Source organism: Corapipo altera, unplaced genomic scaffold (assembly GCF_003945725.1).
Source record: "Corapipo altera isolate COAL_440 unplaced genomic scaffold, ASM394572v1 51, whole genome shotgun sequence".
Lineage (NCBI taxonomy): Eukaryota > Metazoa > Chordata > Aves > Passeriformes > Pipridae > Corapipo > Corapipo altera.
Window position 1 is genome coordinate 650001 of NW_020884892.1, and position 27434 is coordinate 677434.

The 27434-nt window shown below is 38.6% G+C and overlaps 1 protein-coding gene across 9 annotated transcripts in view; it reads left to right on the top strand.

The window, feature by feature from the left end:
* TRAPPC9 (trafficking protein particle complex 9) overlaps positions 1 to 27434 on the top strand; it is a 457529-nt gene that overhangs the window by 16822 nt on the left and 413273 nt on the right. For 8 of the 9 annotated variants that reach the window (XM_027645593.1, XM_027645592.1, XM_027645599.1 and 5 more), the window contains 6 exons: positions 593 to 619; positions 1836 to 1957; positions 3666 to 3791; positions 8252 to 8468; positions 10601 to 10744; positions 25324 to 25450. In XM_027645593.1, coding sequence (XP_027501394.1) covers positions 593 to 619; positions 1836 to 1957; positions 3666 to 3791; positions 8252 to 8468; positions 10601 to 10744; positions 25324 to 25450 — 763 coding nt within the window. The remainder of the gene's footprint in view (positions 1 to 592; positions 620 to 1835; positions 1958 to 3665; positions 3792 to 8251; positions 8469 to 10600; positions 10745 to 25323; positions 25451 to 27434) is intronic. The other variant, XM_027645594.1, reaches the window with a different exon arrangement.

A 27434-nucleotide genomic window follows, 5' to 3' on the forward strand; every position in this document is an offset into this window, starting at 1 on the left:
ATTGCCATGTTTAACCAAAGTTTGGGGCAACAAGGTGTCATATACACTAATCCAACTTTGCAATACTCTTGGCAGCTCTTTTACATGAATAGTCTGGCTTGTTGGGTTGGCATGACTCAGTTATTCAGAGTATTTGATGGAGGGAAATGAATGACAATTAAAAGGGATACAATTACTTGAAAATGTTATTCTAGACTACTGTGCAGTTTAAATGAGCTTCCATAAGGAGATTTAAGTACTATGGGTCCTGGTATTAAAATATACTAAGTGGACTGTGATGGAAACTTGACAACTAAAACAGTGAAGAAAAAAGAAAAAAAGATATAGCTTTACATTCTGAAAATTCTGAAATTCTTTTTAAGGTGTCTTAGAATTCATTGCAAGTTTATGGGACTTCTACATTTATTTTTTAATGAGAAATAATATATGGTGACTACTTGAGTTATAATTGGTAGTCCTTCAAAACATAAGTGATGATCTTGATAAATTTTATGATTTTGTTCAAGCCTGATGTTATAAAACATTTTAAGAACTTATTTTTGTTGGCTATATTTACAGCTGAAAAAAAAATCATTTTTGTTCCTCCTTTTAGGGGCACAAGAAGTTCTCATTGATCCAGGTACATTATTTTTCTGCATGTTTCCAAAATATTTTCTTTTATTACGTGAATATGTTTTGCATTTGTGTAGATAGTTACTGCCAGTTGCCAAAACTAGTAATGATCCTTGTTGCTTCAGTTTTTTTGGCTATAAATCTGGAGGAAGCAAAGAGATTGAAGGGTAAATGGCACAAAATAAATGATGTAGTTCCGTGATTGTGTCCCTGTAAATTCCAAACAACATTGTTACTTCCCATCAGTAGTGAGGATTTGTAAATTTTTTTAAACTGACAAACCTGACTGGTCTCATGTAGTGTCATGGGGCTCTTTCAGTCATCATGAACATTTTTCACTTCCATGAAACCCCTGTTAATCTACAGATGTGCTTGGTGCAATTTGTAAGATTGATAAACATATAAAAAATTTGCTTTAGCATTTGAGCATGTAAAATAACATGTTTCTAAATATATAGAGGGAGCAGAAAGTATCTTTAACAGTAGTTTTCAATTGTCTGCTGAGAGTTAAGGCCAACTCTGAAACACAAGAGATTTTCTTGCCATCTTAGTAGAGAAACCTCCCAGAGAAATAAATTCCCATATAATCCTACAGATTAAGTAACACATAAAAAGGTATTGAGCCTTACCAAACCTTTGATGTATTTTCTCACTTATGTTAACTCTTCAATAAAATCAAATTCTAGAAATAAAATTTTCATGCTCTTTCTAATATCCCAGATTTCCTTGGCTTCTATTTCACATTCTTATCCCTTATGCATGTGAAGACTCTGTCTCTCACCTTCTTTCTTATAGATGAAAACCAATTTCTCACTGTTCTGTCTGAGCCTTTTCTCTTCGGTGTGCTTTAGAAATACAGTTTTAAAGTAGAACAAGGAATAGTTCAGAGATCGAAGTTGCATATTCAGATGTGGCCATAATCTAATTTGGGCAATCTGTTACTTTATTCATAGTCTGAACATTCAGTTAAGTGCAAAAAATTATGGTGAAAGGTTATTTTCTGTTTGTTGGCTCATGACTGAGTCCATTTTTCTTATGTACTGTTTGAAATACCATAGTACAACAGAACTAGTGTTTCTAGCCAGAGCCTGATTTCTTTCTAGGTAGGGCAGGTGTACTCTGTGTATTCTTTGTCAAACCTGCAGCATATCCTAGATTTGTTTTTAGGTATTCAGCACTTTGTAGAAGTCCTTGTGCTCATTCCTTACCCTGTTCTGTTCCAGGTGCTCTGACTTCCAACGGTATAAATGCAGATACCAGTGCAGAGATAGGACGTGCCAAGAACTGCCTGAGTCCTGAGGACATCATAGATAAATACAAAGAAGCCATTTCTTACTATGGCAAGGTAATCCTGCTTATTTTTAAGAGACTTCACTGAAATTCTTTTCAACAGTGAACTGCTGTGGCTTTGGTTTGGGAGGATCTTCTAAAGCACGTGCTGGGAACTTTGTAAAACAGTTTCCAGCTCAACTGGAGCAATTTTTTAGGTTTTTGTGCAAGTGCTCAGAGCCTGAGATGGTAAGGGAGCTTAATGTCTGCATTCATAATAGGAAAAGAAAAAGAATGATTTCATACTGTGACAGTAGTGGCTCAGTGTCCACATCAACATTAAACAGAAGTTTCATGTATTGCAGTGGAGTTACTTATGCTTCAATCATTTTTAATTGCAGGTATTTCTCTTGTTAGACATACAGATTATCTTTAGACTAACCTGGGTAAACATAATGGGCATTTCCATGTTGGTTTTGAGGAGAGACTTTCCAAATGAAACAAGATCATTGTGCTCATGAGTTAATTTATGTCTGGAGCAGTGAAAGGTGATAGTTTTGGGTATAGTGTCAGATAAATTGGAATCCATCAATAAAACAGTAATTCTCAAGGATGCATTCAGCTTGTTAATGTTACCTTAAGGGTGCATTGCTCATCTAGAAAGAGTATGATTTCTTTAGAAATATGAAATTATTGGACTTTGTTGGGCTTAGGGCAGGATATTTATATTTTGATTATAATAATGATATTCTCAGGCAGTAATAACTGTACCTCACTGCAGCTTCACTTGCAAATACCAAAGAGCTTTTTTGTATTGAGACTGATATATGACTTCAAGACAAGCACAGTTACCTTCTGTCTGTTCAAGATCTACAGACAGAGCAACACCTTGCTCTAATGCTGAGGAAGCAGCACTTCCTACAAATTTTTTTGTGTTATCAGTGAACTGAAGAAACTTTTGTAGCACCTTCTAAAATGGATTCAATCTCCAGTGATTTGCTTCTGCTGATATAAATGCACAAGAGAGGAACCTGTAACTGCTTTGGTAGATTAACTCCTGCATTTTGTTAGGAGATTTCTTTCCCCCATTAGTTTTCAAACATGATAAATCCCTGAACAGAGTTTATCTGCAGCAGGAGGTGGGCTGACTCACATGTCCAGTATCAGTGTTGTTTGAGGCAACAACGAGATCAGCTTGTTTGTCTAGAAAAATTGCCTGTTTGTTGTCTGAGCTCAGACAGATCGATGCAGGTTGTCTCCTGCCTTCCTTGAGCAGCTAAATAACTAAACAGTCATTTACAGAAGGTGTTTTGTAAACTAGAACACCGAGAATGGTTTGTAATTCTCTTGTCATCAGTGAATCTGTTTTATTTTAAATAAAGGGAAAATTGATTCAGTAATAAAAATATTTTTGCTTACATACCTATTGCGCTGTGAAAGTAGAATTTATTTGCAGGCACACTACCCACATATATGAGCTTATCCAAAATGGTACTAATATTCCCAACTTTTCTCCTCATGTGAACTCTCAGAAGCTATGCCGTGTCTCAAAATAATAGAAGTGAGTGAAGAGGCTGAAAACGATTGTTTTGCATAATAACATTTTAGTTGACACCTTAATTTTCACTTGGGCATATGTTGATAATTTAACAGTGTAGTCATTAGCATTAAGGAATTGCTGGGTTTAGAAGATGTGACAGCTGATTTATGTGCTGAGCAGAAATGCTTATAAAACCTAACAGGTGCAATCCTTCAATATTATATTAATTTTCTCCCTCTCCAAGTACAAGAACGCTGGTGTGATTGAACTGGAAGCTTGTGTGAAGGCAGTGAGAGTCCTTGCAATACAGAAGAGGAGCATGGAAGCCTCTGAGTTTCTGCAAAATGCAGTTTATATCAACCTTCGTCAGGTTGGTGTGGAAAGTCCAGTTATTTTTCTCTTCTCGTTTTACAGAATATGCTGAAAGTTATTTAGATTCAGGAGACTGCAGTTTATTTTCTGTTTCACCACCCTCCTTCTCACTAGGACTTGACATCTGAGGATTTTTATGTCTGTGAGTCTGGCTTAAAAGGTATTCAGAGTTCATCTGAAAACATGAGGACTTAGTTTGAGATTAAGGACTCTATTGGTTGTTCTCCGTTGTGAAGGAAAAAAAAAACTCGTTGTTGTTCTCTTGTGATGTTGTACAAGGGAAAAACAGCTTCTTGGGACTGATCTGCAAGGGATCTTTTTAATTTTCTTGATTGCATCTCATTCAGTGAAACTGTGAGCAAATCAGGAGTGGCCTGTTGCAGAGTGAGCTGAAGGGTCTGATTAGTGCTGTTAATCAATTGAATTTTTGTTGTGTAGCGCAAAGTCTTAATTAAACCAGATCAGAAAGAAATTCAGGGAGAAAATCAGTATCCAGATTGTGGGAAAAGTGCTCAGTAGTACAACACAACAGGACTAACACTTGCTCAGTGTCTCAAGTTGGTGTCACTGGTTACAGAGAGACTGCAGTGGTTGAGAACCAATAAAGAGCAGTTGGATTTCTAACTGGTTTTTGGTTTTCGCTCATTACATCTTGGTAAGATGAGCAGTTTAAGTCCACACTGTTGAGTTTATTAAACCCAGAAAGGGACAGCAAATTTATGAGAGGTAGAAACCTTGCTTTCATTTGCAGAGAATCCTTTCTCTGGAGTCAATTTTCTTACTCAACATAAATGAGAAATTAATTAATTGATAAGGTATCGTACAAATCATCAATTTTCTTACAGAGTACCTTAACTGCTGTAATCCTTGTAGTGCCAAGGGCCTTCTCTCTGATTCTGTAATCTGTCTTTTGCTGGCAGCTCTGCACCTTTCCTGTAAGCTGCTAGGGCAGTATTTTTCTCTTCTTGTTCTGGTGCTGTTATTCTCATGGCCTGCAAACTCCAGTATTGTTGTTGTGTTATTTTTCTTCTGGAAGGAATTACTGCCATGGTGAGAATCTCCTGTTCTCCTCCCTGACACACTGACGTTGCAATGTCCACTTTATATTAGGGCTGGGGAATGTATCTTCCATAAAGAGAGGTATGACTGGAAATTATATTTAGAGCTCTTCAAGATTTACAGTATATAGCATGGAAGCAAATAGTAGTTATATTTATAATTTGGTCTAACTCAGAGGAGGAGTCATCCTGTGATACCTGAGGGAAACAAGCTGTAGGACAGTGTTTTTCACTCGCAGGTAAATAGAACATTAGCACAACCAATATTCAACAGCAGCAAAAACACCTCACAGGTTAAAGTGAAAGACTCATAAACAGGAAAACTTAGTTTCTGTCCATAAATTCAGTCTCCTGCTCAGTCTAGTAATATTATGTAATTGGTGTTTTCTGATGAGCTGCAGGGTAATCAGACTTAATTTTGCATCCAGTTATGAGGAATAAATTGTAAAATCTAATTACAAAGAAAGTGTGGTTATAAAATTTTAATGTAGTAAGGAATAATTAAAAAACAAATAAAAAGCTGTATTCTTGAAAGCCTGGCTTGAAACAAGGCTGTGAAAAAACTGGCTCCCTTGCTTGGATAGGGAGCTCCAGCCTTTCCAGGTGCAGCTGTAACTTGGTTGGGTGTAACAGTTAAAGAAAAATCAACCAGGTGGAAAAGATGCTGTGCTTCAGGTGGTGGCTGTTCTGCAGCCACTTTATAGGCATTAAGCTTTTATAAATTGGTAAGGTCAGGAAAGATGTTTGTGAATGCTCCACTCCTGCCCTGCAGAATGCCTGCTACACCCTTCCCAGGATTAATTACTTGGAGTATCTGTGTGGGGTTTTCTCCTTTTTTTTTCTTCTTTTCTTGTTTTTAATTCCTGCATAGTGACAAATAACTGTTTGTGCTCAGGGAAAATGCAGTTTTGCTGTCTTTGTGGTGATGAGCAAACAGTTTCCTGAAATGGCAGACAATACTTGAGTAACTTTGGGGGCAGCCATTAAGCAAACAAGTCAGGTAACAGTGTTAAAAACTTACTCAGATATGATGAAAATAAAACTTTCTGAGAATCTGTGGCTTCTCTGATAGTTGTTCCAATGATTAGTGAGTGCTCCTGTCTACCTAAATAGCATGACCTTGTCTTTTCTCATCTTAAAAAGTTTAGTTTCCATAGGTGTGTGAACGTTGACAGTATTTGTATTTGAGGAATAGCTTTTGATAGGGGTTTCTTTTAAGCTCTTTTTGCTTTAATTCATGATGATGTGTTGTGCCCTTTCTAACTCTGCTGCCATACATTTTTGTCGTTCTAACTTTTTAAAAATGGCATAAATGGAAAAAAGAGAGAGGGAAAAAAAGGTGGAACACCTTGTTTCTGCTGGAGTAGGTAACTTTAATCTGACACCTCTTGTTCTTTCCCAGTGATTGCTTTTGGGAACTCTGATAAACTCGTTAAAAATTGTTCTGTATTTTCCTTTTGTACCATGTGTTCTTTCCAGCTGCATTGATTCCTGAAAGTTTTCACCTTGGTGCAATTGCCTTTTTACAGCTCTGGGTACGGGGATTGGTCTTTTTTAGGGATGGGCAATATTTCTGCATCAGATGTTGTTTTGTGTCAGTTCCGAAGGAAATAACAACTTCGGCTTCAAAAATGGTCTGGAACTTTCCATAGTGATTTGCTGGTCTATTTGTGTCTCTATATCCTGAAGGATGAAGATTTCATGGTGCCCTTTGAAAACTCTTCTTTGAGGTCTCTCATATCACTCTGTCCAAAATTAGAAGAGGCTTTTAAAAACAGACTATTTTTGTGGTTATATCAGGATTTAAGTGAGTAAAAGATGTTTTGAAGCTTCAGTTAAGACCTGATTATTCTATGAAAGCTCACTAGTGTGATTTACATCTTTCTTTGACTCTCCAAGGCTTTAAGTTTCCGAAGTTACATGCACTGATTGATACTTTCAGTTTTGAAGAATGAGCTGCAGAAACGCTGTTTCTGTCCCTTAGTGCTATTTTTGGATGAAGTTTGTCATTTGAAACGCCTTTGCAAAACGTGTTAGCAGCTTTAGAGTAATTTAAAATGTTTTATTGCTTTTGGTTGTGCCTGCCTGGTCCCATGCACTAGGTGTCAGCATTGGCCCACGTTGCTGGTTACTGGGATGGAGAGTGGGAAGTACTTGGTATCACCCAGAGTTTCTGTGGCAGTTTGTTCTTGTCTGTCTGATTCCAAAGCAAGGTTCTCATTCAGACCAAAGGGGAAAAGAATGGTTGCCTGGGGCTTGTGCCAATATATTGATGAGCTAAAGAAGCCCATGGTGGTTGTTCCTTATCAAGTTTTTTTCAACCTTAAGCCCAATGGAGCTTTAACTAAATTCCACCTCACTAGTTGCCAGTCTGCACATGTATCATAGAATCCTTTAGGTTGGAATAGACTTCTAAGATCATCAGGTCCAACCATTAACCCGGCACTGTTGAGTCCAGCACTACACCATGTCCCTGAATGCCACATCTACACATCAACTCAGTCCCTTCAGGGATGATGACTCCCCTGCTTCCCTGGGCAACCTCTTCCACTGCTTGAGTCAGCAAAGAAATCTGGGTCTGTATCTTCCTATGATGTTTTGCTACTTTAATATTGTTTTTTACATTGTTGAGAAAGCTCACGTTGGACTCATTAATATCCTTTGAAACTTGCTTCAGGCAAGGCAATGATGAGACACTGGCACAGGTTGCCCAGAAAAGCTGTGGCTGCCCCATCTCTGGAAGTGTTCAAGGCCAGCTTGGATGGAGCTCTAAAAAACCTGGTCTAGTGGAAGGTGTCCCTTCCCAGGCCAGAGGTTTGGAATGAAATGGTCTTCAAGGTCCTTTCCAACCCAAACCATTCTATGATTCAGTCTCACAGTGTGAAAATCACAGTACAGTGTCATGGAATGAAAGTTTTGTAGTTTACAAGATTAGAGACGTAAAAATCGAGACAGTAATTTCATACTTTCATAGCCTGAGATTTCAAGATTAGATTTAAAGAGATGAAAATCTTTAACTTAGTAAACCAATAAATTTTGGAAGTGGTATATTTTGGCGTTCTTTTTATGCACATGAATTTCTTGTTGAATATCTTCCATACAATGTGGAGCTGTTTAGCTGTTACTGGCTGCTTTGACTGTTTACTTGTTAGTACCACTGACAAATAAGTTGCTGCAGAACTCCATCTTTGCAGTTTTTGTTAGTTGTTGAACCAGGCTTAAGTTTTCCTGGCAGTAGAAGCACATGCCTGGCTGTGTGCAAAATCCCCGGCCTTCTGCAGTGCTGGAGATGTCTCCTACATTTTTTTTCTTTCCTCCTGCTATTTTTCTTAAACTCAGATACACACTTTAAAATTCAGATTAAAACCCAGTCTTTTTCTCATCTCCCTCTCAATGTCAGCTCTCAGAGGAGGAGAAGATCCAGCGTTACAGCATCCTCTCGGAGCTGTACGAGCGCATCGGTTTTCACCGAAAATCGGCTTTTTTCAAGCGCATCGCGGCCATGCAGTGTGCAGCCCCCAGCATCCCCGAGCCTGGCTGGAGGGCCTGCTACAAACTCCTGCTGGAGACTCTCCCTGGGTACAGCTTGTCACTGGATCCTCAGGATTTCAGCAAAGGTAGGTGCTTCTGGGAAAGTGTGGGTCACCGTAGTAGGACACCCAACTGGCTTCCTGTAACTGGTTTCCTGGAGGGATTTCATATTTCATATTTTGATGTTTCAAATCAAAATTATTTGCTAGTCTGAAGCTAACTGCAGCAGTTGTTCAACACTGTACTTTCACTTTTTCTTAGTGTTGTTTCAATACTCTTGTGCAGGGCTAAGAGTTGGACTCGATGGTCCTAATGGGTCCCTTCCAACTCGGCATATTCTGTGATTCTCTAATAATTTCAGATTTCGTGGGGCACTGCTGAATGTGATGCTGTGTTCCTCTGTTTTCAGCAAGTAATTATGTTTTATTTATGAAAACTTGATTTCTAATGTTTTTCAGAAATGTCTTTGTTTTGATTGTGCACTTCTCAGTACAAAAAAAAAAGGGTCATATTTTAATTTGGAATATTTTTTCAATTAAAGGGCCTCCAACATTTGTATCAGAAATTGTATTGCCTTTGATATGTGGTACTGTTTGAACTTGTATTGAAAGAAAAAAGATTCTTTTACATATTTTTGTATATAAACACACATACATACATATAATTATATCTGTATATGTAGGGTCAAATATGTCACATTTTCCCACAAATTAGATCAGAGACAGATAATATGGTGCTTGGGAACTCCTTTAACCCAAAACCTTGCATTCTGAAATGATGTGTGAGGGAAGGTAGAAAATGCCAAGTAGACTAGATGGAAAGACAGAAAGAGCCTAGGAAGAGGGAATGTGCTGGGAAAAATGTGCTGAGGCCTGGGATGGGAGTGTGTTGGGAGAAGAGGCTGTAAAAGTTCTGTAAGAAATGATGATTAAAAAAGGCAAAAAAAATGACAAGATTGGTGTTTATCTTTCATTTTTACCTCACCTTTAAGTTGTGTTGAAGTGCTCTGTCTGATTTTTACCCCAAAAATGACTCTTTTAGAGGCATATGGGAGGATCACTGTAAACATTAGGAGCTACTTGATAGAAAGGACATTTCACACATGGAAAATAATGAGAGTCTTGTGTGCAAAATATAAACTCTCCAGGTTTGGTTGCAGAAAATATTCCTAGAACAATTTGCCAAATGCTGAAGGTTGATATTAGAAGGAAGGCTGTTGAGAAGTTTGTGAAGTATTCCACATCTTGGAATATTTGTTATTTAAAAATTACTGCTCTTACTTACTACTAAAAGCAGGTTAAGTTTCATGAGGAGTGCTGCATATAACAGTTTTGAAGGAAAAGTTACATTATGATGATCTATTTATTGTAACCACAGATAATTTGCAAATAGAAAATAATTCATTGTCTGAAACTTAATTTTTAAAGACTGAAAATCAGGATCTGTGCATCATGTTCTAAAGTTTTATTGCTTTTTACTGACTTTTATTGGACAGGAAAGCATTTAGAGGAAATATCTCTTTCTTCATCTTTAAAGAGAATTAAAAATTACTTGATTTTTTTTCCCCACGAGGATATGTGGTGATAGGACAAGGGGAAATGGCTTCAAACTGACAGAGTAGGTTTAGATTAAATATGAGGCAGAAATTCTTCCCTGGGAGGGTGGTGAGGCCCTGGAACAGTTACCCAGAGAAGCTGTGGATGCCCCATCCTTGGAATTGTTCAAGGCCGGGTTGGATGGGGCTTGGAGCAACCTGGTCTAGTGGAAGGTGTCCCTACCCATGGCAGGGGGGTTGGTCCCTTCCAGCCTAAACCATTCTGTAATTTTATGATTTCAATAAAAATTGAATTTCTGTATGAAGTGAATTTCTCACCCAGAGAATTAAAAAAAATATAGAACTTCTCAGGTTTTATGTATCATTTAGTTTGTCCTTCATGGAAAGCATTAATTTCATTTTCTGAATTTTAATGGTACATTTATTAGTTGATAGACAAGCCCATAAAACAAAAATTGATTTCCTGTTTAGGTATTCAGGCAAACTCAAAAGATCCTAATTTTTGCTTCGAGTATGAGATTTGGATTTTGTAATTACTGATTCCGTTGGGTAATTGTTTTAAGTGTCATAAAATTACTGCTTAGTATATAAAGAAAACCAAAATCAATTTGTTTGTGATGACTTCTGGCTTTAAAAAGTATTAAATACGTGTTTCCTTGCCAGGCACTCACCGAGGGTGGGCTGCAGTGCAGATGCGTTTGCTCCATGAGCTGGTCTATGCTTCCAGAAGGATGGGCAATCCTGCCCTGTGTGTCAGGCATCTGTCCTTCCTCCTCCAGACCATGCTGGATTTCCTTTCTGACCAAGGTATGACTTTCAAAAGAAGGAGATATTTGCACTTTCTTCTGTCCTACAGTCAAGTAATGTGACTCTGTTTTGAAATATATCTAATTTGAGCAGCAGTGGAGAGCATGGAACTTGGGGAATTCTGTGTGTGCCTGAGGTGGGTTGTTGATGGGAATCAATCAAGAGAGAGTTGGAACAAGATGATCTTTAAGGTCCCTTCCAGCCCAGATCATTCTGTGTTTCCAACCTGTAGAAGCTGAATGTGATGGACTTGAGTTAAACAGTTTCTAACCAGGACAGTGAGCTTAAATTTCTCTAAGTTTCTTTCAATTTTTTATAAGTTCAGCAGTAAGTTTTAATGGGATTTAATAAATTTTTCAGTGGAATGAATGTGTCTGTGGATGATGTTCAGAAACGGGAACGATGCGTGTGAAGACCCTTTTGTGGGGAAAGGGCCGTGCAGCATTTACAGAATCACCTGGAAAAGCCCAAAGTGACAACTGTTGTGTTTATATTATGTTTCTTAGGAAAAAATATTTCAGACTGACTTGTTTATCAGCCAGCTTAATGAGACTAATGAGCTTAATGAGTGCTGAAAGGTTTTAAAAAATATTTTTGCTTCTCAGTAAACCAGGTAAGAAATGCGTTTTTTCCAGCTGTTCCCTTGTGTACCATAAAAAGGATGAAAGTGAAAAAATGTAGGGATTTTTTTTTCTTTTCTCCTTTAGTTATGGCCAAATATCTCTCCTTGGTGACTCCTGCAGCAAAAAACTTTAGGTATTTGCCTTGCTAATTCCCTCTTTTTGATGACTCAAATCAGTAGTGGAAGAAGGAGAAGAACTGAAAAACTAGAATGAATGATCTTTTTGTCTGTAGATCTTATTTGCTGTCAAAAGGTCCTTAAATTTTCCAGTATTTGTAGTTGATATGTGGAAAGTTTCGCTGGAAACAAGGTTTTAAGCTCTTCCACTCTGCATGACATTGCTAATTATTAGTCCTGAAAAGGTTTGAAATCTTCAAGAGAAGCAACTTGTGTGTTTCCTGCCTTCAGACTCTGTGTCTGAGTAAAGCATCCAGTTCCATGAAACCTGATATTTTTGGCTTGTCATTTTATGTGTAATTCTTCTGAGGCTGGTATTGTGTGATCGTGGAATTATTAAGGCTGCAAAAGACCTCCAAGGTCATCAAGTCCAACCTGATGTTGTGCAAGGATTTGATTTAGCATAGGAACTTACTTTAAATTTATAGGGTTTTTTAAAAAAAGATCAGAATATTAGGAAAAAATAGACCAACAAACCCCATTTAATCTTGGATTGTAGTAAAGGACAGAAGCAAGACTATTGAATACACAGGATCTTGTTATTACTCTGAACTGTTTCCCTTAACTGTTAAAAAGGTTTTGTAATCAGTATTCTCTGATAATCACATGACTGAAATGTCCAGGTTTTCTTATCCAATTGAAGGTTTAATAAGAAACAGAAATAATCCAGTGGCATTGGAGTTCAAGAATGCTACGATTTTACTATTTTTCTGGGCTGCATAGAAAGCAGCCAAGTTACCAGTTACTAGGTGGAGGAAGACTCACTCTTCTGAAAATTAGGTTTTTACTTGAATGTGTTGTTTCTTAAATAAACTTCATATTTTTAAAGCTTGTTATTAATAATACACTAAATCCTATGCTTGTATTTAAAGTTTGGGTAGTTTGTAGATCATCTTTAAAAATAGAATAAACAGAAGTAGTAAGTCTTAAACTGAGAGGAAGTTACCAGCTAAACATTTCCAGTGGCAGTGCACTTGATCTTCTAACCCTTTTTCTCTCAAGATTGGCTGCTTCTAGACACAGAAGAGGAATATTTTCTAGTTTGTTAATCTAATTCTATTCATTTTCTAGTTCAGTTGAATTTGGATTACTGGAACTTCAGAAAACAGAAAAAAATGATTTATTCTTCAAGTAGAAATTCAGCAGATGAGATTTAGTTGTTACAATGAAATCTAGATTGGTTAATTAGAAGCTCTTGCTTCTATTCACGGGACACAAATGAATAGTCAAAACTGGTTTGTGTTTAAAACAAAATTTAATATTTTAATTAAATGACACTTATTTTAAAATATAACTTTTGTCTGTGTTTACTTGTATTTACTTGAATCTGCAACCATGCAGCCTGACAAATCTAAATAAAAAGTATCATCAAGTAAATGAGAGATGTCATCACTGTTTTAACAACATGGAAGCTAAGAATCTGGTTTAAAATAAAGCTATTTAGTTACATAAATATGTAAAATGCAATATTCTGCTCAGCAAAAAGAGGTACCAAATTCTACATTAAATCTCAAGCCATTATGTTTTAATGTTAACATTTCCCTTGAGAATCACTTTCTTTAAATAAGAATTAAAATGTGCAATTGCAAAGTTGCTTGGTATTAACTCTGTCTTTTGCATAATGCTTTTTGAAACAAGACTGTGTGTGCAGCTCAGTGAATTTGAGTTGGGTAAGGTCAGATACTGGGGGAAAACTCCAATATTTTACTGTGGGTCTTTCCTGATAATTTTCATCCTGCTTAAAGGGACCATGGTTTGTGTTGTGTGCAAATGATTCTGAGTTGGTTTGGGCCTCTCTAACCACAGAACTGTTTGGAAATGTGACTGTCCATACAGAAACCACTCACAGGGAGCACGTCCCTCACCCTGCCAGCTCACATTCTTCCAGACATTCAGCAGGTTTCCAGCTGTCATTCCTGCTGTTTGGCTTCTGGTGGCAGAGATCTTGGTGTGCTGAGGTGACCAGGCATAGCATGGATGAGATGAGGAATGCTTCATTATTTTTTTTTTTTTTTTTTGGTGGGCTAGTTCAGTTCATTGAAGATACTCAAAGTTTGGCTGTTTTATTATCTGTGAAATAACGTGCACTTTCCAGTGCTTCTCAGTGTAGCTCTGCTAAGATCTTGAGATCCTTGTGCTTGAGTTCCTTCCAGCCTTCCAGTGAGGCGACAGCCTTCACATCCGAGATCTCTGCTGCTCTGTCTGTCATGTACTTAATTAATTCAACTACTGACTCTATAATGAGTCTTCATTAAACATGAAGAAATAATTTTTCACCTGTTGACCAGAGTTGATGTCTTTATTCTTGAGTTGACAGTAAGTGATGGAGAGAACTGAGAGAACTGTACTTCCTGGAATACCCTCGTGTGCCTTCCCATCCTTCCTGTGTGTGGTTGATTCTTGTATAATTGGACCCTACTTTAGTTCCAGCTGCATCCTCTGTAACCAGACTTTAGGGGGGAGGTTGGTTCCCTAAGCAGTTTGGCTGGGCTTTGGGATTGTGGGAAGCTGAAATGAAGGTGCACATTGACCTTCTGACACCAGTTTTACCTGTTTATCCTGGACAGTCAGCAGGCAAAGGGGGCAAGACAAATGACAATGTTCCATGTTTTTTTTCTTCTCTCCATCCTGGTTGTTGGTTTTGGATGCAGCCAACATGACTGACTGAGCTCTCTTGGGACCCTTTAGGTGCTTCTCCACCCAACTGGGTTGTCAGCACAGGTACCGTTACACCGTTAGCAAGGTCTTTGGTGTCTCAAAATGTCTCTTCTGCTGAATCAAATTCCCCAGATCAACAGGCAGACTCTTTTTAGAAACAGAACCACATTGGCTGTGTGAAGAACAACTGTGTGGCCTCTCATGTATGTACTTGTTCACCTTTCAGCACCAGAAAGGCACAGAATAGTGGATATTATGTAACCTGGAATCCTTGTGATGATCTTTGCCTTTAACCTTTTCAGCAGCAGCAGTGACCAAAAATAAATAGGCCCCATTCCACAGCCATGACCACAAAATGCCTGTCAGGTTGGCAGGTCAGATAAACTTGTTGCTCCAGTTTTGCTGATCTGGTTTTTAGTAGCTCACCAAACATAAGACTTTGAACAATTTTAGCTTATTTATCTTTCTACTGGTGTCATAAAGAAATTTGTTTTAGCCCTAGCAAGCTAAAAATTATATCCTGGGCTTCATTACAAATACCCCTGTGACAGAGGCATGTCCTTCCCAGAGTGGATACTCATCACCCTGGCCACAGTCACTGATTCTGCTGAAAGACATGAAATCTTTAGTGAAAGACTTTGTACAGGAAATACCCTGGAGTGGCTGAGAGAATTCCTTGGAGTTTTTATGGTTTATATCAGACAGTGACTGCCTGGCATGGCTGCACTTGCTCAGTGGATGATAAAAACACAGCTCTATGTTAGAAAAGGATTCTGTTCCTTTCAAAGGTTTTGAGTTGAATTTTAAGAAATATTCTTAGTTTTCTAAATTTCATTGCTGTGATTCCACACTCCATGGTGGCAGGATTCTATCCCTACTGCAGTACTGGCTATTCCTACTGGCACTTCAAAACCCTAGGACATGTTGATCCATGCCATGCAAACCCCGGAGGTTTTTAGGTTTGGCTCCAGGCTGTTTTCTCATGAAGGCAATCTCTCACCTTCCAGAAGATGCTTGTTCTCAGCCTGTACTGAGATCATTGTAACTAATAGAGAATTTCTGCCAAAATTTCTGCTGAGTGCTGTTTCAGTTCCCCTCATCCTCTAGATGAGTTGGGATGGACTTGTCAAGTGTTGGCTGGTCAGACCCCCTTGATGCCTTGACAGCTTGGATTTGTTTGTGGCTGAGGGGCTTTACACTGGTGATCTGAGAGCTCTTCCAGAACCTTTTCATCCTCCTTCCCAGTCTGCTGTGCTCAGGTCAGGGCTGATGTGTCAACTGCCAGGATGAGGTCGTGCCTGTTGCAAAGAAATAATGAGCTTGATCCAAGAAAAAAACCCCAAACCTTCTTTACCTTCAGAAATGCTGGTGAACGTGGTTTGGTGATGGCAGACGTGGAGTCTTACAACTCCTAAAATACGCCTTTTGATCTCAGAGTTTGAGAGGGGAAACTGCAGTATTTTAGATGGTTTTATTTACAGAACACATTGCATATGCATTCACTTGGTGTTATTTAAATTTCAAATTGCTGTGTAGAAATAAGGAAATACTTGAAATAAGGAAGAATATTAAACTGTGCTCATGAAAATTGACAGCTAGACCAAAAGTGACTGTGGAAATGCCCTTAAGTATAACCCTTTGTAACCCTCCTGCCAAGCAGCAGTTAAGGATCAGACTCAGTTTCTGAGGACCTTTGCCTAAAACGTGGTCTTGAATGTCCATGCAAACCTGGGATAATGAAGTGAAGCTGCACAGGCACTTGGTGAGTTTCTAGTTCCTCCCAGGGATTTGACTTAATGGCATTTCATGGGAAAAGGGGATAAGAATAGCCCGTGAGCCTATAAATAACTGCTGCTACTCTGGAGCATGGAGTGATTTAAAACCACCTCTTGTTCTCAGGGACTGCTGGAGCAACTTGTGACTGTTCACCTGGCCATCTCCTGTTCTCTTGTTTATCTGCTGTGACTTTCTAATTTACCTCTGTTTAGATGCTGTACCACAAGTTCTTGAGACATTCAGCTCATCATTTTAGTTGGAGCTGGTTGCTCACCATTTTTCCCCTCAGTTTGCCATTTCTCCTGCCTGTTCCCATAGTGCTGCCCCTAATTTTTTTTTCTCCTGTGTTTCATATTTGGGTTGGAGGAAACAAGTTTATAAGTATTAAAGACATAAACACAGAAAAGATTTTGAGGTGTAACTTGCTGAACTCTTGAAAAGGAATAACTTCACATAGAAGCAGGGAGCCTGCCAGGACTGAAAGATAATTGAGGGATAGGAAGAGACACTTTGTATCAGAAAATTTGGATCAAGGTTTTCTTTTTAAGGAGAGAAGATTCCGAGACTGGTCCTGCCTCTACAGAGAATAAATCCATGGAATTATTTCAAAGTGTAATTAGGAATGGTTTATGATGGGGAAGCGATCTGAACTGTAAAATGAGTAGTAATAAATTTCAGGTAACAGATAAGGTTAAAAGAGCTAAAAGAATTTTAATTTTAAATGCCTGAACTACAAACTACTGCAACTACAAAGTTGCAGTTAATGGATTCCTTAAATTATTTTCATTCTCATTTTAAAATTACAGGTGGCAAATGCATCCCTGCATATTTTTAAGAGTTCAAAGAGGGATGGAAATTCTTCTAGCTAGGTATTTGTGTCCTAGTTATCCTGATGATCCTGGCTATCCCAGTGATTCTCTTGAGAGGATTCATCATCCCTTTACATGTATGTGTCTGTCTCAGTACTGACTAAGATGTCTGACCCTGGTCATCAGTGCTTCTCTTGAAGTGAGGTAAACCAAATTCTATCCTTGAACCCCTCTGGAGTTAAGTAAATTTGGCCTCTGTACTGGGTATAAGAAACTCTAGTAAATAATAATAGGTGTATAATTGTGATAGTTGTGATGTAATGGGAAGCAGTTGGAACATCTTTGAAACATGACTTATTTGCACGGAATGCAGTTAGATAAGTGTGATTTAGTTAATACAATGTTCCCGAACTATAAGAAAAACCCAAAACTAAACAACACCTTTTGGTACATTGATTAATTAATGATTGGAAGAGGTGGTAAGAAGCAATAAGTGAATGAGATTAGGGTGTGGAGGAAGGGGTTTCTTAGTCATGTGCTCAGCAATAACAAGACCATCTCTGTATTATCAACAGTGTTTTCAGCACAGTTCCACAGCACAGCCCCACCCCAGCCACTGTGAGGAAAATGAACTCTACCCCAACCCAAACCAGCCACTTGGCAAAACAGTTGTAAGCTTTTAGGGAACTGGCAAAAATGACAATATCACAATTCCTTTCTGAGCCAGGGTTGTTTAGAAGAGTTTCTAGAGTAGAATTGATTGTTATAATGTTTTTTGAGAGTGGAAAATAAGAGATCCTGTATTAGAAACCTACTCTTAGAAAGTCTGCTGGTGCTGTCACAGATGATCCCCCACAGTGTGTGTAATGTACCCACAAACTGCTTTGCTCTGTAGCTTCTCTTTTGTGCCTTTAACTTAGTGCATATTAAACTGCATTTAAATTAGGGCAGCATTTCTCCTAGGTGCCTCCATATTGTGTAAATTAATTTTTAGAAAGGTGAAAGTTAGTGATTTCGAGGGCTGAGAAGAATGAAGCTTTAATCAGACTGAGCAGGGAATATATGCAAATTAAAACTTGATGTAAACTTCTGAGTTGAAGAGAGATTTACTTGACTGGCACTAATGAACTGGTTTTAATGCTCTGCATTGGATTTTAGTTGAAAAAGTACCTGCAAGTTGATTTTGCCCAACCAATAAACCTTTCAAAAAGGAGCTACTCTGGTTGGTTCTTATAACATTCAAATTAATGATTTCAGGATGGAGACTGAAATCTTCAATGTAATTACCAGAGAATATTTATAGCAGCTTGGGAGGTTCTTAGCCATTAGTTTGAAATATTTTATGGCTTCAGCATAGTGCCATATCTTATCTATACACATATATAAAAAAGTGTATGTGTGTGTATATATATATAAAAATGTAATTGAACAGACCTGTCACCTCGTGTGTTTGATGTATAGCAGTGGCAGAGTGTGGTGTAAGAATGAATATGTTAAAAAAGCTCGAATGTAAATGCTTTCTGACACATTGGAATAACAGACTTTGGAGAGTGTACATTAAGTAGGAGGAGGCTCCTTAGAAGTAATTTCATTCTTCTTATTCTTCATAGTACCATGGCTTTTGCTGATTTTCATCTAGTTCTGTGTTTTCTTCAGTCGTGTGCTATCGAGCTTCAGCACAGTTGTGTGTTCTTGCTCCCAAAAGTTGTTTATCTGCAACACTATTTCCTGGGTTTTTTTAATCCCCCCCTTTAAAAATCTCTCTCTGGAATTTGTGTTTTCTGGACACAAGCTGACTTTAGTAACCTTCCTCAAGCTTCTTTATTAAGAAGGTGTAATTTATTTTCATGAAATACGTGTCTTTTAGAGTGTGGGTTTTTTGTTTGAAGTGAAATAAATAAATGAAATGGAGTAAACTAACAATGGGGATAAAAAATTTAAATTCATGTGCATAGCACCAACTAGGAAAACCAGCAATTTTTTAAGTCATATGTAATATGAAAGAAAAAAAATAATATACTGTAAATGAAATGTTTAGCATTACAGACAAACCTGAAAGTCTTTCACATATGATTTACCTTTGCTTAGATTTTTGTGTTGATGAAGTGCAGACAAAGCCTTCAGCCAATACCATACCCAGATTTGTAGGTAAAATAGCAGATCACTCATTACAGTAAAATAGTGCATTTCTTTATGGCAGAAATTTCCTATTGATTTGTTTAAAGTCACTCCTGAGCAAAAGGAGTTTTCTGAGCTTGTGGTCAAAATTCCTGTCTTCACGTAGATACCTCTGATCTCAAAGGAGACTGATTTGGTTCATTGAGGGAAAAGATCCAAGTGTGCAAAGGAAGACATGTTGGCAAAGTTTTTATTCTAGAAAACAAAAGGTTCCTTTGGGGAAGTTGTACTTTAATTGGCAGTATGAAGACATGAAGCTGTATTTTTAAGAGCTAATGTTTTTGTACCAAAAGAAGCTGTTTTAGGAGGTGCTGTATTACTAAAATTCAAATAAATTTTTACGACACTTAACAGAGTCAATACTGATCTCTGTAGCATAAATCCAAAGGAAGGCACTGGAGTCAAGGCTGCTATTGAAAGTGGCACTTTATGTGGAAAATAAATATCCGTGTTTACAAGAGGATCATCCAGGTAGTTTGGTGACCTCCCCATGTGATGTCTGTTCTGGATGTACTAAGAAAAAATGAGCAAGGTAGGAGTGATACTTAAGAGATATTTTTCCAGAAGGATGGGAAAACGTATGTTACGATAGAGAATGGACATGGTTTTGTTTTAAGTTTTCAGGCAGTTTTCTAGGTTTTTAAACAATTAAACTGCCCTTTTCTCAAGCAAGAGTCTCTTTGTGGAGGCATTGAAACTTTGAATCGTGATAAACCTCTCTGGCCAAATTCCTGTGACTTTGCATAGCAGTATTGTGGGGAAAATGCTGTTCTTGCCATCCTCTGTCTCTGCTTCTTCCACCCAAAGTACAAAATCAGATGTATTTACCAGTTATGCCATTCTATCTGGGAATTTTTACAAAACCTGCCTTGCTCACAAGCAGCTTTCCAGCAGTCCTTAACTTTTTTTATTGATACAGAAGTTATCTATGCCTAATTTGCACCACTTTTTGTAAAGGTAGATCCGCTGGTATTTCTTAACATGAAAAAATGCTTAATCTTGTTCAGTGGTTTATATACTGATTTTATATATACAAAATACATTTTTTTAGTATTGAACATATACAAACATCTGAAGTTCCCAGAGATGGTGGAGAACTAGATACTGAAATTTTAATGGTGTGTTTCTGAACTCTGATTTCAGCTGTGTCAAATTTTCATGAGATTTTAGCTAAAAATATTTTTGTGCAAACTGGCTGGGACTTCATGTGTACATGTTTTATGTAATTATTAAAAATCTTGCAATAGATGATCATGGTGTGTTTAGTCAGTCTCTTCCCATTCTATTTGTGGAAGCAGAAAACATTCTGCTTCTAACACAGTTATTTTTATTTGTGTTAAAAAGACATCTTCCTGCAAAGTTAGTAGTAAACTAATAACTTGTTTTCTCAAAGGTGAACTGAATCCTTTGTGTGGGTGGAGTCACTTTCTTTGATCCAGCTCATGGTGGTCTGTTCATGACAATGGGTCTGGCTTTCTGGATAGCACAAATTAATTATTTCTTGTGGTTTCTGCTCTTTTCTGTGTGAAACAGTGAATTTTGTTAGTCTCCATTGTATTTATTTAGAGACTTATTTTGCTTGATTTCTTAAAGAGGTGGCATTCATATTCTGCCAGTGCCTTTGTGGTTTTCCCCATAAGAATAACTTTGGAGTCTGTGAGAACACACACACTTGTTGCAGGAGACAATGTTGGGATGAATATCCAGGATTCCTTGCCTTGTTACAAAGCAGCTTGTTCAAGTATCCGATCTTTAAGTTTGTTTACTTGCTCCATGTATTTTTCAGGAAAATATTAGAGGTGCTGTCTGTTTACTAAACCAGTAGAAAATGCGTCACCCAACACCTATCAGAGTTAATGGGATGGAAAACCAGGTGGTGCTGCCTGCCCAGGAGAGGAGCTGTTCTGTTCTGCTGAATTACCCAGCTGAAATGCTGCACTGACAGAATTGCACAGCTGAAATGCTGCATTAGTGTGTTGATGGTGCAAGTGTTGCTGAGGTGCTCCTCTCCCAGCATTGGCCTGCCTGTGGTAGTGAAGTGATGCACTGAGGGTACAAACAGGGTACTCACGGCCCAGAACTAGAGCTGAGGCACTGCCTGGCACATCCTGCAGTCTGGTGATTCTCTGCAAGGTAAAAAGTCTGTAGTGGTTGCTTTCTATGAATATTCAGTTTCTAATTCAGCTTTTTTGAGGGTCCTAACACATTTTGTGGTCTTTTTGAAATTCTTTAGGTTAAGGAATATGCTGTGCCGCGATGGCACGGTGAGGCTGGAGATTCCCCTGGAAGCAGACATGGAATTTTTTTCTTCTCTAGTTGTAGCAGGGCTCACCTAACGATTTTCGTTTTTCTGTGTGTGTGTGAAGGAAATATCACAGAATGGTTTGGGTTGGATGAGACCTTAAAGATCATCTCATTCCAACCCCCCTGCCACGGATAGGGACACCTTCCACTAGACCAGGTTGTTCACAGCCCCATCCAACCTGGCCTTGAACATTTCCAGAGATGGAATATCTACAACTTCTCTGGGCAACTTGTACCAGTGCCTCACCACCCTCCCAGGGAAGAATTTCTTCCTAATATCTATCTAAAACTACTCTCAGTTTGAAGCCATTCCCCCTTGTCCTATCACTACACAGTCTTGTAAAAAGTCCTACTCTTGTAGGCTCCCTTCAGGTACTGGAAGGCCATAGCTATGTTTCTGGGTGCAGGAACTACTCTTTCTCTTGTTCCTTCTGTTGTCAGACTGACTTTTCTGTCTTTTTACATGCTACTCGTAATTTATTAAGATGTTTGCATCTCTGTCCTGAGGCAGTTGGGTCTGGGCCTGGCTGCTGCAGGAGCTGTCCTTGGACTCCTCCTTTTTGACCATTATTTGCTGTTTTCAAGGGAGAAGGAAAAGCTCAGCCAGCACAAAGCACTCTGGGTACAGGGTTTTTTGTTAAAATGTTCATTCTGGGCTTATCACCAGGGGAAACTGAAGTCAGAAGGCTTTTAGCCATTTGTTTTCTGACTTCCTTTTTCAACATTTTAGCAAGTTGCGTAAGGAAATGAAATTGTCTTCCATTGTGATTGGCATCTCAGACATAAAATTGTCCCTTTCTTCATTCCCATTCCACCCGGGTGTGGGTTGTTCTGCAAGGGACACAGTGACTTGATCAAAACAACATCAACCAATTGTTTACCAGAGAACAAATGCTGCGTTTTTACTACTTGCCTTAGTTTTCAGTGGGTAGTGACTGAGCCCATGTACAGATACTTCAAATTTTTTCAAATATTAAATAGCTGAAATAAGACAGTTACAGCAGTTGTGTTCTTCTGATTCTCTCTGTTGTCTGCCAAGACATGAAATGCTGTTTGGGTGATACTGTTAAATCACACAAACTGAAGTGCCTAAAAATGTTAGTCTATAACTGACCTCCTCTCCTCTCCTGGTCTGATTTTTTAATGACTCCATTATTGTGAAATATTGTTCCACGACTGCTAAATGAGCAGAAAGTCTTTGCTTTTTGATGTTTCAGTCAAAATGGTTTCTAACTGTGCACCTGAAGCTTTCAGATTTTTGTGTTGCCATATTAGAAGAAGGTTTGAATCAGCTTTTAGACAAACCCAGTGCTCATTGTGGTGATGGGAAACAGTTAAGCAATGAAATCCCAAGAATATGGGTGGACTTGCAAATTTGTCCTTTGTCAGAAGCAGTCAAAACCAATTTGATGTGAAATGGGGGAACTGAACTATGAGGTTATGGTGAACAAACTGCAGTATGTGCTCTGGTGCCACTCCTGACTGTGGCTTTGTTCAGCTTTGTTTAGTTTACAGCCATTCTGTGATCCTGATCTTTCAGTGAGTCTGGAGAGAAACTGGAGGGGAAAAAACCCCCATGAACACAGTTATTGCAGATGAAAAAATAATCCATAACTTCTCACTCAATAAATGAGTCTCTGATACCTACACAAGAGTATCCAGTGGCGTTCCCAGCTGCAGGACAGGCTTTTAAAGCTGTTGAGGTGAATTCACAGGTCACAGGATCAAGTGGTGATTGCTTTCCTGTTGACCTGTAGAAGCATGAAGATCCCAGGTGGGTAAAGACCTCCAAAAGCAGCTGTTTTCTCTGTCTTCTTTGTAAAGAGAAAGATAAGTACCAGTGGTGTTTCAGTCACAGAAATCTTCTAAACTCTGGGTCAGGAAGGAGGCCGAGGAGTTGAATGGATCCTCCCAGGAGGTCTGTGAGATTTCTGATGATGTCAGAATATGGTGACAGGCAGGCAAAAGCTGAGAGAATTCAGACCTGTTTGAGACCACCAGTCTGTAACAGGTTTTTGGCAACTATTAGGCCACAGAGATCAGGGAGCCGAGGTGCTCAGTCAAGGGAGGAGGCTCCAGCATTTGCTTTGAGGCAGCTCTTGGGCAGGATCAGGCAGCTCTTGCTCTTTTGCATCGAGAACACTTGTCAGTATGTAGATTCCTTCAGCATCACAGCTGAGATGTGGTGCTAAGGGAAAGGAATAGAGGGCCAGCAGCACGTTTAAAACTATTCCATACCATGTCAGCAGAGAAAAATGGCTTGGTTTAGCCTTGTCTTCATGGAAAGCTCACTGAGCTACTGCCGTGGAAAAAAAATACGCCTCAGAAATCTATAAACAAATCCTTTTTGCAAGTGGCAGCCGGCCTTCTGTGAGCACAATAAGAGTGTTTCACACTAGGAAGTGAAAGCCAATTCTCCAGGATTACAGAATATCCAGTTTCTTCATAATTTTGGTAGCTGTGAAGATTTCCGTCTTGGTGGATTCTGTTTGCACAATGTGCCCTTGCTCACATGACATGGCAAATAACCTGAAATTTTGATGAAAATACTCAGTCTTGAACCACTACAATTCCTTGCCTGAGCATATGTGGATGTCTAATAATATGTTTTTGGGAATATTTCCTGTAGGAAATGAAAATGTGAGGAGTGGCTCAAGAGACAGTTCATTGAAACAGAGACACAAGCAAAGCAGTTTGTCAGTTATGTGGCATTAATTCTGTAGTGAAGGGCACAACCTAAGTTGGTGTTTTGGGCAGGTTTTTGTGTTTTTGGACTGATTATAAAATTTGTTTCTCTCACATTTTTCTCACTCCTCCCTCTCACAGCTGCTATGCAGCGTTTTTTACCGTTTCTTAAATATGTTATCAGGGATGTGCCACCAACATAACTGATGGGCCCAGCTTTGGGTAGCAGCAGCTCCTTTTTGGATTTGGCTGGAACTGGCTCTCTCATGGAGCTACTCCTGGTCTCTTTTCCCAGAGGCCACACCTACAGCATCCCTTGCCACCAAAATCTTACTGCATAACCCAATACACCTGTCCAAGCAGTTTTTTTTTGGAAAGCAGTATTTGCTATCACTCTTCCCTTTTCTATTTTATCATTGAGTATTTTGATCTTTGAAGTATTTTCTAGAAACAGTTGGGTTATTGAATAGTTATTTTTGTTGGTAGCACATATATGGAACAATCTGGTGTCGTGGAAGGTGTCTCTGCCCATGGCAGGATAGTTGGAACTAGATGGTCTTCAAGGTCCTTTCCCCACTCAAACACTCTTGATTCTATGAATGTTCACTGTGCTTTAAAACAATACAGGTCTAAGACTTTTCAGCTGTCTCATTCTTTTCTCTAAACACACTCTCAGTCTTATTTCTGTTTGCAGACTCCCATTTTGTCAGAGAAATGGGGAATCATAGAATCACAGAATGGGACCTTGAAGACCATCTAGTTCCAACCGTCCTGCCATAGGCAGGGACATCTTCCACAGTTCGTTTGAATGTTCTTGTATTTTTAAGCAAAACCAAAGAAAATTTTTCTAGCAGTTGTTATGATTTAGTAGCATAATAGAGTACAATTATTTTGAGAATTAGGTAGTTTTCACACAAGGTAGTATAAAAAATAGTTTGTTTCTCTTCTTTGTCTTTGATATTATTTCATCTGATGTTTCAGAGCAGGGCTTGTTCCCATACAATGCTATTATTGATAACCTTAACATGCATGAGGCTAAATGTGTTGGATGTGTAGATTTATGAGATAAATTGTAGAAACTTTTATTTTGACAATAAAAACCCTAAAAAAAAGTAGGTATAGACTGGCATTTGGAAAATTCTGAGAAAGCTAGAAAACTATTTTGCTTAGAGGTCACTTAATTATATTTGATCCATCTGTTGAGGCTTCTGGAACAAAGCTCCAACTGCTGTATGAAAAAATTAGTTGGCATGCCATTAGAGTTATTTTGTGTAAATGCAAAAAAAATCTGCAAATAAAACTTTAGGTTATAACTTCTTAAATTTTTGATACATGTGGGTTTGAAATTGTTTTGTAATTTTATTTTCTAGAAAAGAAAGATGTAACACAGAGCTTGGAAAGCTACACAGCAAAATGCCCTGGAACAATGGAAGTCATCACTCTTCCAGATGGTCTGAAGTTACCTCCTGTTCCCTTCACCAAATTGCCCATTGTGAGGTAAGACTCCAAAATACAATCTTTAGCTTTTCCACAGCACCTGTCAAATTTTAAAGGATACTGGAAGGATATAGTTTTCTCAATTTATGCACATTGATCACAATAACATGGAAAAACGTCGAAATGTCAAATTGTTTTGCGAAGATCTTAAGCAAAAATAGAGCCTTTGAGCAGAAAATACTTTGTGGCCTTTAGCTGCAGAAAGAGAGAGGTTTTGCTTTTTTTAAAACTGTCATTCAAGAGTTTCTGATACAATTGGAGGAAAGTATTTTGTAACTGCAGCTGAGATTTAGGTTGAATTCCTGATCACTTCGATACTGAGGGTCCGTGAGCTGGATGTTGTCTCCATTCATGGAGCTTGAAACTCAGCTGGAACTGATGCCTTTTGTAGCTCTTCCTTTCCAGATGCTGCATTTTCCAGCTGGCACCTTCACTATTGTAAAGCTCAGTTCCTATTTGTGCCCACGTGCCCGGGCACATCACACAGTCAGCCCAATGAATAGGAACTTGTTTAGATTAAAGCCCAGCATGAAGCGTTAGAGAGTGAGAGAGAGAAAGCAGCCACTGGGCATCAATAATAGAAGACTAAAAGAAAATCTTTCCCTTCTGAAGGAAAGATAATTGCTATTCAAAAAAAAAAATGGTAGAAGTTATTGAAATAGTTCTCAGAAATTTCAATTTGCAGTGGGATGTCATCAAACATTTCACAAAGCTGGAGTTCTGGTATCACAAAGGGATAACACAGTATATAACCAAAGAATGAAAATTATACTTATTTTTAGATTACTTTTAATCTCTAAAATTACTTTTTTTTTTATTCTGTGACCATTTTACATGATACAGCTGGTTTTACTATGTTCCCTCTAACTTCAGTTTTTGTTTCCACTTTGACAGAAGAAGGAGACCTTCCCTAACTCTTGTAGTGCATTTCAGGTGACGGGTCTGTTCACGCTGACACTTTGTTGTGTGGGAGGTGCAGATTTGGCTGTGTGTGGTCAGATGGAATTATATGTGGAATCAGGACAGTCACTGTTTCCAGTGGTGTCCTAGAAACTGGTTTGTCTCCTGGTTGGACCAAGTACAAAGTTGCAGCTGGTATCAGCTTCTTGACTGGAAAACATGGAACGTGGACATAGAATCCCAAAAGCTTAACTGTTAAGACCAAAACTTCACCCAGAAGCTTCTTCACCCAGAGGGTGGTTGGACACTGGAACAGGCTCACCAGGGAAGGGGTCACAGCACCAAGACTGACAGAGTTCAAGGAGCATTTAGACAACGCTCTCAGGCACATGGTGGGATTCTTGGGGTGGTCCTGTGCAGGGCCAGGAGTTGGACTGGATGATCCTTGTGAGTCCCTTCCAACTCAGGATATTTTATGATTCTGTGATTGAAAGCTCTGTATTACAGTGGGAAATTTAGTTGACTGCTTTAACAGCTGACCTTGAGGTTGATTAGTTTCACAAAAAGTCTACAGATAGAACTAAACTAGTGACATTTGACTGCTGGCTCATGTTTGCAGTCAAGACACATAGGTAGTCACGTCCAGGTTTCTCTAACCTAATTTAGGTATCTACTTTAGGATGAGTCAAATTGCAAGTGTGTGTGGACTGTGTTGACTCATTTTGCATTGGGCTCCGAGATGTCCAGCGACAAGTTCAGGTCACTGTGTCTGTGGGTTAGATGAGTTGCCTGCTGAATACACTCTGAGGGCAGGTTCCCACCTAAGTACATGAAAGAGGCCTCTATTTCTTGTGAAAGTTTATAGAAACAAAATTTATGCAAATGTTATCCTGACCTCTTTCTTTTTTTTTTTTTTTTGAAACAAAAATTAAATAATATTAAAAACTGGAAGCTAATTAAGCAAACTTCTAGGAATCCTTTCTAGTACTTGAGTTATGTGATTGTAGAGAGAAGTTTGAGCAAAAGCTTCCACAAAAACTTCTTGAAGGCAAAATACTTTGAGACCAAGAGTGCTGTCAGCTTC